General features: G+C 41.2%; 3 protein-coding genes across 4 annotated transcripts; 2 read left to right on the forward strand and 1 right to left on the reverse strand.

Annotated features, from left to right (window-relative positions):
* Window positions 1–137: 137 nt before the first annotated feature.
* Window positions 138–8,398, forward strand: agpat5 (1-acylglycerol-3-phosphate O-acyltransferase 5 (lysophosphatidic acid acyltransferase, epsilon)). Of its 2 annotated transcripts, none has more exons than XM_037465535.2 (9): window positions 138–277; window positions 725–963; window positions 1,521–1,590; window positions 1,668–1,783; window positions 1,900–1,989; window positions 3,009–3,099; window positions 4,017–4,178; window positions 5,751–5,874; window positions 6,325–8,398. In XM_037465535.2, exons 2-9 carry the CDS (start codon window positions 745–747, stop codon window positions 6,548–6,550), a joined length of 1,098 nt encoding a protein of 365 aa, XP_037321432.1. In that variant the 5' UTR covers window positions 138–277; window positions 725–744; the 3' UTR covers window positions 6,551–8,398. The 2 variants fall into 2 exon arrangements, with proteins under 2 accessions (XP_037321432.1, XP_037321431.1); XM_037465534.2 differs by having other exon boundaries at window positions 163–237.
* Window positions 8,399–9,246: 848 nt separating this feature from the next.
* Window positions 9,247–10,775, forward strand: tmem14a (transmembrane protein 14A). Its single transcript, XM_037465549.2, has 5 exons — window positions 9,247–9,368; window positions 9,793–9,875; window positions 9,960–10,061; window positions 10,153–10,240; window positions 10,316–10,775. Exons 2-5 carry the CDS (start codon window positions 9,800–9,802, stop codon window positions 10,356–10,358), a joined length of 309 nt encoding a protein of 102 aa, XP_037321446.2. The 5' UTR covers window positions 9,247–9,368; window positions 9,793–9,799; the 3' UTR covers window positions 10,359–10,775.
* A 167-nt stretch (window positions 10,776–10,942) lies between these two features.
* gsta.1 (glutathione S-transferase, alpha tandem duplicate 1) lies at window positions 10,943–12,735 on the reverse strand. The gene is made up of 7 exons (XM_037465547.2): window positions 12,592–12,735; window positions 12,383–12,499; window positions 12,253–12,304; window positions 11,906–12,038; window positions 11,677–11,812; window positions 11,425–11,550; window positions 10,943–11,269 (listed from the first exon to the last, which is right to left on the reverse strand). Exons 2-7 carry the CDS (start codon window positions 12,467–12,469, stop codon window positions 11,126–11,128), a joined length of 678 nt encoding a protein of 225 aa, XP_037321444.1. The 5' UTR covers window positions 12,470–12,499; window positions 12,592–12,735; the 3' UTR covers window positions 10,943–11,125.
* Window positions 12,736–12,933: the final 198 nt, after the last annotated feature.

The following is a 12,933-nucleotide window of genomic DNA, read 5'->3' on the forward strand; positions in this document are numbered from 1 at the left end:
CGTATGTGTGAGGTGTGCAGAATCACAGAAACAAAAGAAAGCGTTGCATCGCTTTAATAACGGAGGGGTATGGAACTCACGGTGCCGCCCGCCCATTGGCTGGCCTCTACTGCGTCACACGACAAGGCCGCTTCGTCAATGTCACGTGGTCACCTTACGTTGTGAGGCGTGTGTGACATTTGCTGCATGAAGCTAGTTAATGAGCAGCTAGCCGGATAAAGATGCGCAACTAAGGAAGTAAATACAAAAGATATTGCATCGCAACGACCGATCTGACGTTCGCGCTACAGTTTGATATCTTATCTACGTTACGTAATAGAGTTTATATCAAATGTAGTTTATGGTGAAACTTCCTATCTGCCTAAAACCGGTGCACAGTAAGCTAACCTCTTCTCCGAAGTTATACTCTAACTGGAGGTTCTAGTTGAGCCGGTGTTCTGTCATTTCGTGAAATGCTGAAACTTATCAGATAACGTTGATGAGTCGTTGCGTTCGTTATTTTTAGTACAGTATGGCCAGCCGTTAACGCGTAAGCCTTCTTAGCTAGCTGCATTTTAACACAAGGTTAACATTAGCTTTAGCCAGCTAGCTCCTCACTTTCTTATGCTGTCTTTTAAGGACAGGTGTGCAGAAAGTAGACCCGGTGCGGCGTGGGGCAGATAGGGTCTGCAACTTCATAACTGTGCTCACAGGAGAAGTCCCCTTTTTTTGTTCCTTTAATTAGTGCAGCCAGAGGTGGGGACAATGCTGCTCTCCCTGGTGGTGCACACATACTCGCTGCGGTACTGGTTTCCAGCCACGATCATGCTGGGCTCAGCCCCGGCGTACCTGCTGTCGTGGGGGGCCTGGCGTTTACTTTCAACCGTCTTACCAGCGAGAATGTATCACAAGTTAGACGATCGGTTGTACTCCATGTACCAGAGTATGGTTCTGTTCTTCTTTGAAAACTACACCGGAGTAGAGGTGAGTGATCCCACAGATACCAGATGTCCATTCACACATACGCTAGTCAGATAAATCCCTGGACTCAATGTGTCGAATCTATGATCCTATGTCCTGATCCTATAAATGCAAAGATATGCTCAGTCAAGTGACCGCCAGCTTTATCTGACCGGCTGTGCCTCCATGCCTTGAACTCAAATTGTATTGCACGCACCTCGTGCAGATCACCGCATTTTTGGAGGTGTGTGCATTTCTGGCCCTCCTCAAATAATAGTAAAGTGGTGCCAGGTTCTCCGGAACATGATCTTGATGAACCAGATTTATGACAAGGAGGTCTGCATTCGTGTGTCTACTTGTTGGCACTACTTGTATTATTGGTGTTTATTGTGTAGCATAGTTTGCAGCGAAATAACAGTCCTAGTGTGTTGTGTAATAAAATAGTCTGCACTGTATGGCTAACCAGAGGCAACATAACACAACCTTTCAATTAGTTATAGTTTATTGTACAGCTGCAGAGTATACTTTCAAATTATTAATTAATTATTTTGCTCTTTAATACTAACTTTCTTTCTCTCTAGATTATTATATATGGAGATATACCAAAGAACAAAGAGAACGTGATCTACCTGTCCAATCATCAATGTACAGGTAACACATTTATAAATTGAAGCGTATGTTACCGATTGTTGTAAACATCCGATCTTTAACAACGTTTCTCGTTGTAGCTGACTGGATCATTGCTGACATGCTGGCCATCAGGCAGAGTGCTCTCGGCCACGTCAGATACGTCCTTAAAGATGGACTCAAGTGGCTCCCGCTGTACGGCTGGTATTTCTCTCAGGTAATGCAACTGTGTGAGTATTTGAATGGCATTTGTTATTCTAAATCACAGATGCAGAGAAGACTAAAAATCGCATTCCCCAGTGCTGCGGTCATCAGATTGTTTTTCCTTGTTAGCATGGAGGAGCCTACGTGAAGCGAAGTGCGAGGTTCAGTGAAATGGCAATGAAGAAGAAGCTCTACAATCAGACTCAATCTGGAACCCCAGTAAGTACACATTATATATGTCCTAAATGAGCCTGTAAGTGCATCTTAAGTTTGAAGTACTGTGCGCTCAGGACTTCAAAGTCAAAAAGTTCTGTTCAAAAGTTAACATAGACTATGTTTTTGTAACATGGTCGCTATTCTATTGAAATGGCATGTTTTTAATTACTTTTTGGGGATTAACAGTGGGGGATTTGTGTGTGTGTGTGTGTGTGTGTGTGTGTGTGTGTGTGTGTGTGTGTGTGTGTGTGTGTGTGTGTGTGTGTGTGTGTGTGTGTGTGTGTGTGTGTGTGTGTGTGTGTGTGTGTGTGTGTGTGTGTGTGTGTGTGTGTGTGTGTGTGTGTGTGTGTGTGTGTGTGTGTGTGTGTGTGTGCAGAAGTAGTTCTGGTGACCTGTAGGTGGACAATGAAAGCTCTGTTCGGAAGTGGACAAATAAACATTCTCCGTGTTCATTCTGCCCTTTACTTATTTCCATCTTTGTTCTCGTGCGACTCAAAGTTGTTAAACTTGCCTGTTGATACTAATAGTTCACCCCAAACTTCTGCATTAGTTCATCATTTGTGTGAAGGTGTTATTATCTAAAAAGCCTTCACATCTGCAGTGTTTTGCAGAAGGTGAAAAACGAAAGCTTGTTATACACGTTCATTTAGTACCGGGGCTTAAATGCATTTAAATATATAATAGATGTCTGTCCTATTCTTTTGGTACGGTAATTATTAGCCGTAGTTATTTCTGTTGTGTTATCTGGTGTCCCTGAAATGGGAACATTGCGAGACAAAGCGTTACAGCAGCAGGTTGAGTCTATTCCCCTAAAAACTATTTGGTTACTGTTGTAATCCAAGCTGATGTGAAAGAATAAGGGATGTCAACAGTGTTTCTTCTAAACAGTTCATTGCTGTGTTTGGGTTCCAATTTTTCTTGTTCCACATCTCCTGTCCATTTAAAAAATGTTTTTTGTTGAGAAAATTAACACAGGAGACTTTGATTTCAAGTGTTTGTTCTGTTTTGTTTCTCCCTTACAGATGTACCTTGTCATCTTCCCAGAAGGAACTCGGTATAATCCAGAGCTCAAGAATGTTATCGCTGACAGTCAGGCGTTTGCTACAAAAGAAGGTACAGACACTGCTGCGTTATTCTAATTTGGTAAACGCAGCCTGTAAAACGGCTGACAAAGTTCTGTTGTGTGACTAGTGAGCATCGAGTGCTGTTTACCAATTTATAAAATTCCTTGTTTCAAAGTTTGGATTTCAATTGTGTCATTCCTTTAGAACTTTGACAAAGTGATGTCTGTCTTTGGGAGACTTTTTTTACATTCCATTTGTAGGATAATTAATTAGTAAAACTCATTAAGACCTCAACCTGCAGTCCCACCACATTGATAAGAGAACATTTGAGAGAGCAGTCTCCTCTGACTATTTCTGTAGTTTTAGGAAGTGAAATTATCTAATTGTTTAAATGTTGCTGTTATTTAATTGCAATGTACATTTCAATATAGCTTTCCAGTTGTTTAGCTAAATTAATTGGTTTCCCTTAGCGTTATTATTGTGATGCTGTAGGGCGGTGTGGGGTCAACGTCCGATATCAAACTGCATCCATTCTGCAGAGATTAATCTCTGCACCACAGCTCTGCATATCACCTTCCCCCATTAATCCAAAATAAATCGCTCCGGAGGGCCAGCATGTGCACATGACATTATCTGCTATTAGTGAGCAGAGGGAGGTGCCACATTGACAGAGGAACATCACACTGTGCAGTGACTGACACAAGCATTCACATAGAAAGCCTATTTTAACATCATGTGTGTATTCACAATTACGGTATTTTGGGGGGTTTCACACCATCATTTATTGATTTAGAACAATAAAGCGTTGACAGGAAATCCGTGGACGGATATGGTGATTAAGTGTAACTCATTCTCATCGTCTATGTTCTATCTAGTGGCTGTGCTTCATGTTCAGGCTGTGAATACAACCCGTCATGTCACAAGGGGACCCGATTGAGGAGCTAATGTATGTGTTCCCCTCCATAGGGCTGGCTGTCCTGAAGCACACGCTGACGCCCAGAATGAAGGCCTCTCACATTGCCCTGGAGGCCATGAAGGACCACCTGCACGCTGTGTATGACGTCACCGTGGCCTACGAGTCAACGCACACAGTCTCGCGGCAAAGAAAATCTGCGCCGTCGATGCCAGGTAAAAATCAGTCGACCGCTTATGTCGTTCAAGCTGCTCTCGTTCTATGGTCTGTAGCGTTTAAGGCAGTTGTGTTAGACGTTCACTCCTATCCGACATCGTATGGACATTTTAACGCCAGATACAAAAGCAGCTACACTGTGGCTCTATCTTCTGTCGATCGGCCAGCCACAAACACACAGGCGTTGTATCATCAATCTTGCAATATTGTGTACGCCCCCTTGGTAAATAATCACATAGCAAACGAGAGCTATTAACGGTCGTGCCTTCCTGTAAACAGCGCGAGTCTGTTTTGGAGCCTTTGATTATTCTGCGTGCTCGGGTGTTGTTCTGTTCTGTTCGCATGTTAAAAAACATCCTGTTTCATTCAGGAATAAACATTAATGTGTTTCTAGCAAACGGAACAGAGAACAGAGAAGCATTCTTGTCACCGTCACGCACTTCCTGGCCTCATGTGGTGAAAGTGGCTTTAGTGATTTCACGAGGAAGTGGAAGCGACTCGAGGCGGCGTTCACACTGCCGAAAACCGAAACCGCTCCCCGTACCGGGACGTGATGCGGACCCTGAGTTGCGGGTCGTGTACAGTATTGTGTGATATTCTCTTGCCTCGTTAAATGGCCATATACAAATTGGGGCATTAGCCAATTATGGGTTTTAGACTTTTAATTACACAATTCAGCAGTGTTTTTCGTAGGCACACCTGATTCGGCTGATCGCACCTCTTTATGGTTAAATGAGCTCTGCCTCTCCTTTTGCTGAAGTCTGTCTCTTTGTAGTCTGTCTCCTCATTGTATGTGTCTGAAGGTTGCAGACCTGATTGGCCTGCTATTCCAGTAAGTTCTCAAAGTATGTTTTGGAACGTTGTGTCTGTGTGCGCAAATAAATCCAATGTCTCCCCTCCAGAGCCTTTGTCCACACCAACACGTCCTCCATCGACAGTGGTACATATTGTGATATTGTGTCTGACGGTAGATTTAAATCCCCCTGATTGAGGTGCTCTCTGCCATTGAAGCGTTATTCTGCTGCTGACTTCGATCAAGTTTCCTCGTTTGGCTGCCAGGTTTCCTGATGATAATGTTGCATGTTGTGGAAACAGGAAGCTGAAGCTCCCTGGGGTACACGTGTAGCCTTGAGCCTTCACACTACGTTACTTTTTTATGTCTGTCCTTGTCATACGGGTTTCTTTCTTTGCTTGGTTCTCTGACCGTATCATTTTTACTTGATTTTTTTCATATTTATTTGAGGAAACTGCACAGGTGATACTGGAACTTAAGTGTTTGTGTCTCATTATTTACACCCTATATTCATTTATTCTCATTATTTATACCTTATAGCTATACTATTAGCTCGATCGGATGGCACTGGTCTGGTGCTCTATTGCACCACCTCAACCAGCAGAGCCGTTGCATGTTAGTTTTCTTCACTCTCTTGGGGCCTCGGCATCTCAGCGGTTCCACTCCATCACTGTCACCTCGTGTTGATTTGCAGTTTTTACCCTACGTGTCGTTTTGCTGAAAAGCTTTTCCTGTTTTTGTTTAGGTTTTTAATTATTATTATTTTTGTGTTTGACAGAATTCCTGTGCAAAGAATGTCCCCGCGTCCACATACACTTTGACCGTGTGGACATAAAGGAAATTCCACTAGAGCCACTGTTTTTCCGCAGGTGGCTCCACGAGCGTTTTGAAATCAAGGACCGGTGAGTTTGTGTGTGTGTGAGTGTGTGTGTGTGTGTGTGTGTGTGTGTGGGTGTGTGGGGGGAAGCAAAGAATCACGTTGTTGTTGCTGTTCACAGATGTGTATCGTAGCTGCTAAAAGACTTGTGGTGAATAACATCAAACATAGAATTCATGTTGTAGTTGGTTGGTTGATTAATAAATCTGATTCTTTGTTTTCTTTATCGCATCACAGCTCATGATGTGTTATTGTTGAGGACAGAAAATAGTTATTCACTGAGCCTGACATTGACAAATCCGCCAGGTTGCAACTACAAGCCCTGGTGTCATTTGGGTGCAGGTTGTTGTGCCCTAACTGCAATAAAGAAAAAGAGCTCTTCCTGATTGAGCCCTTTGCAGTGTTTCGCGTCTGTAGCCGCTGTGCTTCTCTAAGACCGGCTGAATTCCTCAGAGAGCAATCTGTCTTTTCAAAGGCTGCTGACGGATTTCTACGAGTCGGAGGACGACAACAAAATCTGCAGGTTTCCCGGGGAAGGGAAGCCTTCTCCGCTCCTCCTCTCCAAAACCCTCCCGTCGGTGATGATCCTGGGGGGGCTGACACTGCCATTGCTGCTGACTGAGAGCGGCAGGAGACTGTACGTGAGGACCTGGGTGTACGGGACTCTGCTGGGCTGGCTGTGGGTCAACGCCTTTCCTTAACCGACGGGCCAGCGGCCGCCACCATGAGACGCACACAAAAGACACGGAGAGACGACAACCATTCTGCTGTATCGCATCAACACGAGGCGCGGTCCAGATGCGGAGCAGTATCTGATGAGAGGCTCCGAGATTTACCCCTCAAGTCTGGCTCACTGTTGACCGTGAGCTGCAAGCAGCGCGGGGATACGGAGAAATGTTATATGCTTCTTTTTTCTTCTTTTTTGTTTTGTTTGTGTGCTACTCGTTCCCTCCGCGTTGTTTGGATTTGCAGCCTGAAACGTTCAAAATCACGTGAAAGTAATTCTCAAAAATACCCCTTATTATCTATTAAATAAAAATAGCTATATACTTAAACTAATCCCCCAAATTAGTATTTATGCATGCCCACTTTTCCATCAAACATTGGCCAAAGCGCGTATAAGATGTTTGAGAGCCAGATGTGCTCAGAAAACCAGTTAATTGATCATGTTCAGCTACTGCATTTGGTTGACTCAGTACACCAGCTGACTGCTAATAGTGCACTTATATAATTAATGATCCGACTCAATGTTGTAATGTAATTCTTGCAAATTCACATCTCAGGAGGTTTATGCAAATTAGCATTTATTAAAGTGGGGTTTTACATTTGTAGAACAAAAGTAGCATGCAGTCCTCAATCGGGGCTCAGAAACATGAAACCAGCTGCATTGTGTACCATAAATGTTCATATGACATCACCTAATTTAATGAATGTAGCCGTAAATGTTTATGCATATATGAAATGGCTTTTTAAAAATTAAATCCCCAACAACACAGACAATGTGTGTTGTACTAACCTTGTTATCCTTTAAAAAGAAAACAATCTACTTTATGTTTTTGAGCCAAACAATGACCGATGCCACAGTGAGCTCATATGAAAGAATACGTGTTTAAAAAATAAATAAATATTGCTTTAACCTTAAAATGTAAATTATTGCCAAAACCTGTTGTATTTACCATGATGTTCTACATGTGTTTGAGTTGAGCAAATCAGTTTAATACCAGCCTGGATGACAGCAAACAAACCTGATGTCTCCTTTCTATTTCTAATTTCTTTTTCTTTATTTAATTCATTTTTACAATGGTTTATTCCTAGATCCATACATTTGATATTCATTTGTTTCTTTAAACGCCATGTTACAGCTCATACAAAAGAATGTACCGAGCCATAACATGTCAAAGCCATGTTGACAGTATACCGCAGGTTCCTGTGCACTCAACCATTTGTATTATAAATGCCACTGTATTGTAAAATGCACTGTTTGTCCATTGTTGTTTACTGTTATGAAACTATTGCATTTTTTTCCATGAGTCACTTTTAATTGTTTGCCGTTTCGTTCTCGTCTAAAGTTAGTCAGATGTTTTCCTCACGTGGACAGTACTGCAAATCTCATCGTTTGTTTATCCAGTACCTCACTCCAATAATACGTCCTTCTTTGTAAATGGCTTGTCAGCAATTTTATAGTCATTTCTATCCTGACAAAACCACACTGTAACTCAAACTCTGAAATCTCTACCTAGACAGTGTTTTAAAGGCCAACAGGTTTTGGAAATGTGTGCCTTCTCTTTGGAGGAGTTGGTCCTCATCTTTCTCCCACAGGGCCTCGGTGGCTCTTCTCAAACCGGCGACTGCACAGAGGCGCTGTAGCGGCAGGTCTCATTGTCTACAGTTCATAGTGGCTTATTTTGCTCAAAGAATGCATTAATAATCACTTTTTGAGGACTACTGTAAAACGATGAAACCCTTTTAAAGTAAGTTCTGAAAAAAGAGGGTTAGTGAATGATAAATAAAATGGTTTTCGTTTGGGTGAGTCAAGTTCTTTCTGTTGTATTATTGCCTTGAACACATTCATTTCAAATTCTGTCTCTTTCACAGTTGCCACAATATTTTTTTGCTTCAATATTTTGATTGAACAAACTAGCTCCTACTGACTTCCCCTTATGACCTCCAGTCTGTTCATAAAATACTAGCTAAGCCTTTGAAAAGTAATCAACGCCTTTGCATTTTGGTTCCATTATAACCTGGAATTAAAATGTTTTTAAACACGTTTTGGACTTCCAAACAGTTTTCAGATAAGACATGACAGATCATGAAACCCTCCCACACAGATGGACAATACTTTTAGGTAATTAGGGGACTTCTGAAAACAATTGGTTGCATCATATCTTATTCAGGGGTTACTTAGTAAAGGGCAGGGGATATATGTGGCCACGGAACTTTTCTATTTTCTCGGGGAATTTGGGAAACAATGTTTTTTGGATGGATACTTTTGCATGGCCCTCTTGTGTATGTATCTGTAGACCGATTTTAAAGAAAGGGTTGATATAGTCTGACTACCTCTACAGATTCAATTACAGAACGTTTTTAGTAGAAAACAAAAAAATTCTGGCTTTCTGAATGTAAGAATATCACATTTTAACAAATAATGTGTTTGAGAGTTTTAGACTCTTTGTACTTTGTACTCAAAAAGTGGACTTTGGTTTGGAAATTACCAAAACTCCTGCAGATACATAAACAATGATACTATGTATTATGACAACAAATCAAAAACTGTTAATTGATTTGGAATTGTAATGTGTAACAGTATTGAAATTACTTAAATACATTGAATAGTTTTGAAAATACAACCAGTATTTATATCTACGTTTTGAAGTACTACTTTCCCACTTTATCAGAAGTCAAGGAACACACCACGAACTGACTGCGCATGCGCGGCGTGATTTGAGAGCAGTAACACGGAAGTGCAGTCATAAATTGAAGGCAACGTTTCTACGTGCTGCTGCTTTTTTTGGACGCCAGGTTTGTAATGTTTACCGAACGAATCAACTTAGTGTATAGTGATCACATGATAAAAATGCGTAGTTCAAATGAACATATAATGTGCGTGTAGCGTTGGCCTGTTTTACGCTTCGTCTGTTGCCTTATGCTGAAACCACTAAAGGTGTCACAGCGACACCTAGCGGTCTGTTTCACTTACTGGGTCGACGCCATGGGTACCACAACCAAAGTATTATTGTGATTAAGTTTTAAAAGAGATAAACGTGTTGAATTTCAAATATTTTTAGTGCATATCTCGTTTGTGGCCACTAAATAATCTCGTAGGTACAATTTGTATAATTGAATTACCTTCACGTTGGATATCCTGTCTGTATTAGATTTATTTTCATTTGTGTAAGCTTCAAAATAAAACGTACCTTTAGCTGTACTCCTGTTGGTTTTGCAGCTTTGTGATGGCAGTGGACTGGATTGGATTCGGCTATGCCGCAGCCATCGCCTTTGGGGGATTCATGGGCTACAAGAGAAAAGGTTGAAATATCTTCTATGGCTCAACTTAAAGTCTGTCATTTTTATTTTCCCTCATTATCATCACATGCTTCCGTGTCATTCTAGGCAGCGTCATGTCTCTGATGGCTGGTTTAGTTTTTGGTTGTTTTTCTGCTTACGGGGCATACAACGTCTCTTATGATCCTAAAGACATCAAGATTTCATTGCGTAAGTATGACTAAGCACATTTGAAGGAATCAATTTTACAATTTTATGAGTCACAGAGTCCATATCACGCCATAGTGTTTTCTGTCTGCAGTTTCTTCGGGAGTCCTGTCACTCGTCATGGGAATGAGATACAAGAAATCTGGAAAACTAATGCCTGCTGGCATTATGGCCGGGCTAAGGTCAGAGTGACTCAACATGTAGTTTATTTCGAAATCACATTGTCAATTTTTTTTGATTTGCTGTCTCTTTTACAGTTTGTTGATAGTGTTTCGACTGCTACTCCTCCTCGTTGGGTGACTGGAGGAGCAACACTGACAAGACAGAGCAGTTATAAAGGAAACCGCATTCCCAGTTTGAATAGTAAAACAAGCCCTCTTTTGTTTGGTAGTTTAACTCTTGTGACCAAAAGCTACCAGTGGGTGTTTAACATTTAACAAGGTTAACTTGCCTGTTAATCTTATGAAGTAAATCAGTTTTGGAAATTGTGTATAAATGAAACTGCTTTTTTTCGTTTGAGCATTTACATGAATGTGAATCTACTGAATAGGATGAACAGATGCACATTAGTTTTGTGGGTGCAGTTTTTCTTGGCAGGTGGTTTACTGTAAACACTTCAACTTTATTTTTGCAGGCTGCAAATAGTCACGGTTAGGAATTGCAAATATTAAAATCATTAAAAAAGGTAAAAGTTTAAAGAATAAAATGTGTATTCTCGACGCTCTCATGTCCAACTTTGACAAACCATTGACGTCCATTGTTTTGTAAGCGATTAACAACTGAAATAAGCTTAACAAATGTAACTGTTAAAATAATATTTGTTTTCATGTACATGGTGTGGATATAATTCAAATGATGTAACAGAATGACCAGAACAAACACAATTTATTAAATGACTTTGATGCATTTATTAAGTAAAGATCACATACATCACTCAAGATAATATGATGACGTGGATTCCAGCTAATTCAATTTGAAATGGATGGTTTATTAGTATTATCAACATATACCAGCAAGTAATTCCATATTCCATATGTCGTTGTTCACACTGTGCCCTGCATAATTACTCATTTCCCAGCGAGAGGCGCCGTGATTTGGAAGACCTCCATGATGGTCTTCACATAGGTTTCATCTGGCTGCGGCTTCCTCTTACTGCCTGGCTGCAGGAACCTGCTGATGGCAGGAATCCTGGTCATCCTGCCCTGGAAAGACTGAAGGGAAACAAACGTATTCTTAACTGGAGCATTCAGTAATCTGACTAGTTTTGTTAATATAAAAACACTAAACAGTGATTTAGAGATTTAAGAGCAACAGGTTGCCTTTTTCTCCCTTTGTATTTCCAGTCGTCTGTAGTATGGCAAGTTACCTTCACGTTTCCAAACTCGGCGAGGATTTCAGGAAATTTCTCCTCCAACATCAGGGTGCATTCAAGCAGCTGCACATCTGCACAGCTTAGTTTACCTCCCACCAGGTAAATGGGCCCAGATAGTGCCTGAGATGGTCATCAAAAGACACACAATACCAGCTCTATTTTCCATCTTAAGGGTTTTTAACAAAAGATCAATCTGTTTCAAGAACATCCCCTTTTGTATGATATGTTGAGGCAGCAACGTGATACCTTGTCGAACACAGGAAGGTAGCGGCTTTTTGCTTTAGTTTTAATGAGCTCCAGTTGTGCATTTTTATCCTTACTGAAGGGCAACATCATGATCATTTCCATGAGATCCATCACTCCCTCCGAATACATGTTGACCCTAAGGCGAAAGCATACAAACACCATTCATCCACTAAAATGCCATGTTTTGGAATACACTCAATAATTAAGCTTTTTACAAATTGGACCATACATGACCCGGTCTTTGAGGTCTTTCCCATGAAGATTGTACTTCTCTGCGATGTAATTCAAGATTGCTTTTGTCTGAATGAGCTTCATGCCATCAATCTCCACTAAAGGGACTTGTTGAAACATGAGCGCTCCATCTGCAAAGCAAGCACAGCAGCAGCTTGTCAAAGGGGCACACCCTTGTAGTTTTAACTGGAAAAAAAAGGGCCATAAATCAAATTAGACCTTCACCTCAAATGGTTGCACAATATAGTGGGTTAAAGCAGTTCAAACAGTTCAACCGATTAGGCAACATTTGACTTGGAAAGAGATTCAATACAGTTTTAAAGCCTTTATTCGAAACCAACTCACCACTAAGGAGTTTTTCATACTGCTCACGAGTTGTCAGAAAGACCTCATCAAACTGTGAACGGGAGATAACATAACACATTCAGAGGGGGGGGGGGTGTAAAATAACAGCAATGTTGCAGAAATTAATTACCTCAACTTCTGCAACAGTCAAAAGCCATCGGATCGACTCCATTTTCCCTCTGCCATTGAAGTAGTGCAGCACAACCTTTCCAGCCATGGCTTACAGTATTGCAAGTGTCAAGTTAAACTAAAAAGAGACAGAAGAGAAATATTTTCTGAAGCCAAATACAGTTTTAGGAAAGTGTGTTAGATAACTTGGTGCCGTGCCTCACACTGTACCTGCGTGTTGACGTGCCGCGCTGTGGGGAAGGAGCCAGAGAGGAACGCGGTCACACATTAAGATAAGTCCTTATATAATGTTGTTTTCTCGGAGATTTGTGCGAATGATAAAGGTGTGGAAAAAAATGTTGACCACCATGATTGGCTGGAACCGACCAATGCAAACAGAGCTCATTAACATATTACCGCTAGGCGTCGTGGGTAAAACACCAAACCAGCCGCGTTTGTTCCATAATTTCACGGCTATTTTGCGTATTTTACTTTTTAAACCATGACCGGCACGATAAAACTGAACTTATATAGGCTGCATCGATGAGTCCAGTATGAGCCGCATATGTTACA

Source organism: Pungitius pungitius, chromosome 13, assembly GCF_949316345.1.
Source record: "Pungitius pungitius chromosome 13, fPunPun2.1, whole genome shotgun sequence".
Taxonomy (NCBI): domain Eukaryota; kingdom Metazoa; phylum Chordata; class Actinopteri; order Perciformes; family Gasterosteidae; genus Pungitius; species Pungitius pungitius.

Excerpts from the sequence above, each read along its gene's own strand:
- agpat5 (XM_037465534.2), top strand. Across the intron at positions 1,591-1,667 it reads GTCCAATCATCAATGTACAG|CTGACTGGATCATTGCTGAC; the intron begins GTAACACATTTA and ends TTCTCGTTGTAG. Across the intron at positions 3,100-4,016 it reads GGCGTTTGCTACAAAAGAAG|GGCTGGCTGTCCTGAAGCAC; the intron begins GTACAGACACTG and ends TCCCCTCCATAG.
- tmem14a (XM_037465549.2), top strand. The coding sequence starts at position 9,800 with ATGGCAGTGGACTGGATTGGATTCGGCTATGCCGCAGCCATCGCCTTT. Across the intron at positions 10,062-10,152 it reads AGACATCAAGATTTCATTGC|TTTCTTCGGGAGTCCTGTCA; the intron begins GTAAGTATGACT and ends TTCTGTCTGCAG. Across the intron at positions 10,241-10,315 it reads GGCATTATGGCCGGGCTAAG|TTTGTTGATAGTGTTTCGAC; the intron begins GTCAGAGTGACT and ends TCTCTTTTACAG.
- gsta.1 (XM_037465547.2), bottom strand. The coding sequence starts at position 12,469 with ATGGCTGGAAAGGTTGTGCTGCACTACTTCAATGGCAGAGGGAAAATG. Across the intron at positions 12,039-12,252 it reads GTATGAAAAACTCCTTAGTG|ATGGAGCGCTCATGTTTCAA; the intron begins GTGAGTTGGTTT and ends CTTGCTTTGCAG. Across the intron at positions 11,551-11,676 it reads ACCTTCCTGTGTTCGACAAG|GCACTATCTGGGCCCATTTA; the intron begins GTATCACGTTGC and ends TGACCATCTCAG.